A 1756-nucleotide genomic window follows, 5' to 3' on the forward strand; every position below is an offset into this window, starting at 1 on the left:
GAAAGCAGCAGCATACCCAGGCTGTGCATCACAGACCAGGACAGGATAAAAGGGATCCTGCCCTGAGCTCCTCATCCACAGCCTCCTCACGAACAGTGTCTCCTGCTTCCTCTGCATCTGGTGAGTGTCCAGCAGGGGACAAGACTCCAGCTGAGTGCTCAGGTCATAGCAGAGGGAGGGAAACAGAGAAGTCTGGGGTGGAAATGGCAGAAACAGGGCCACAGAGGCCAGCAATGGAGGAAGTGAGGGTGAGGAAGTGGTCCCTGGGGGATAAGAGGGGACTCTGTAACCTGCTAAGGCCTCAGGAACTCCAGGGTCCCTCCCATCCCATTAATTCATGCTCTCACATGTGCACACATGTGCTTTGACAGCCTCCAGAATGCTTTCCCTAAGTGGGTGCATTCCCTAAAAGTTTCCTCTGAGACACAAAAAAAGTGGATGTTTGGTTAGACCGACGGCATCTTTCCTGGTGGACAGCAAAGTGGGGGAGGCATCTTGTGTGCTCACACTCACTCCAAATCAGTTTCCTTTCCTCCTTCAGCTCTTGGTTGCAGAAGCAGCTGGTCTTAGAAGAGAGGGGTCTTGGAAATCATGAGAGGCGACATTGGACTGTAGATTTGGAACCGACAAGTTGCTTTTGTTTTGTTCAGGGTGACTCAACTCCAGCCGAGATGTCCGGCCAGCAGAACCAGCAGCAGTGCCAGCCCCCTCCCAAGTGCCCCTCACCCAAGTGCCCCCAAAAGAGCCCCGCACAGTGCTGGCCTCCAGTCTCCTCCGGCTGTGCTCCCAGCTCCGGGGGCTGCCATGGACCCGGCTCTGAGGGAGGCTGCTGCCTGAGCCCCCACAGGCACCGCAGGTCCCACCGATGCCGACGCCAGAGCTCCGACTGCAGTGACGATGGCCGTGGTCAGCAGTCCAGGGGCTCCCACTGTGGCCACAGCTCTGGGGGCTGCTGCTGACCTGGGCAGTGTGGACGAGACCAGCAATTGCTAAAGAAACAAAGACCCAGAGTTCCAAGGACCACCCTAGCCTGACACAACCTTTCCCACTGAGCTGAGTGCGTGCCTGTGCCTGTGGAGAGTCTGAGCTCTCCCTGGAAGGCTCCTCCTGGCTGATGTCCGGGATCTCACAGTTTCCTCCACGCCCTGCACCTGCGGATACTTGTCAGGGCCTGTGTCTGACCCTGGGGAAAATAAAGCTTCTCCTTGTCCACCTGTGTATCACTTGTCATTTCACCTTGGCCCTCCTCAGACAGCTAAGTGTGTGCTCCTCCAACCCCCAAACCAAGCCCTGCCCTACAGGAGGGAACAGAATCTTCACTCTAAACCAGAGAAATAGAGGTTCCGTAGGGTGTTTTTATGCTGGAATTGAAAAGTAAGGGGGAGAGGACGGTACTGGACTGAGTCCTGTAGCCATCAGTAACAGGACTGACTTCTCCCAGGAAACACTGGCTGAGTGTTCACCTCACAGTGGGATCCCCAGGCTCTTATGAGGGGCTGTTTGCTTTGGCCCGGCATCCAACTAAGGAACAGAGAATATGTTGTGGACGGTGATCAGAAAACAGGCAGCGGTTCTCAGCAGGGGGCATTTGGCAAAGTCTAGGGACATTTTTGATTGTCACAACTTGGAGAAAAGGGAAGTACTATTGTACCCAGTGTGTCGATGTCAGGGACACCACTAAACATCCCACAAAGCAAAGGACAGCCACCCTGCCCACAAACAATTACCTGGCCCAGAATGCCATCAGTGTCAAGGT

The 1756-nt window shown here is 55.0% G+C and overlaps 1 protein-coding gene across 1 annotated transcript; it reads left to right on the plus strand.

Annotated features, from left to right (window-relative positions):
* Window positions 1–524: 524 nt before the first annotated feature.
* On the plus strand, window positions 525–959 carry LOC101351838 (late cornified envelope protein 3D-like). Its single transcript, XM_004391101.2, has one exon. The coding sequence runs from the start codon at window positions 672–674 to the stop codon at window positions 957–959; it is 288 nt and encodes a 95-aa protein (XP_004391158.1). The 5' UTR covers window positions 525–671.
* Window positions 960–1756: the final 797 nt, after the last annotated feature.

Source organism: Trichechus manatus, unplaced genomic scaffold, assembly GCF_000243295.1.
Source record: "Trichechus manatus latirostris isolate Lorelei unplaced genomic scaffold, TriManLat1.0 scaffold00477, whole genome shotgun sequence".
Lineage (NCBI taxonomy): Eukaryota > Metazoa > Chordata > Mammalia > Sirenia > Trichechidae > Trichechus > Trichechus manatus.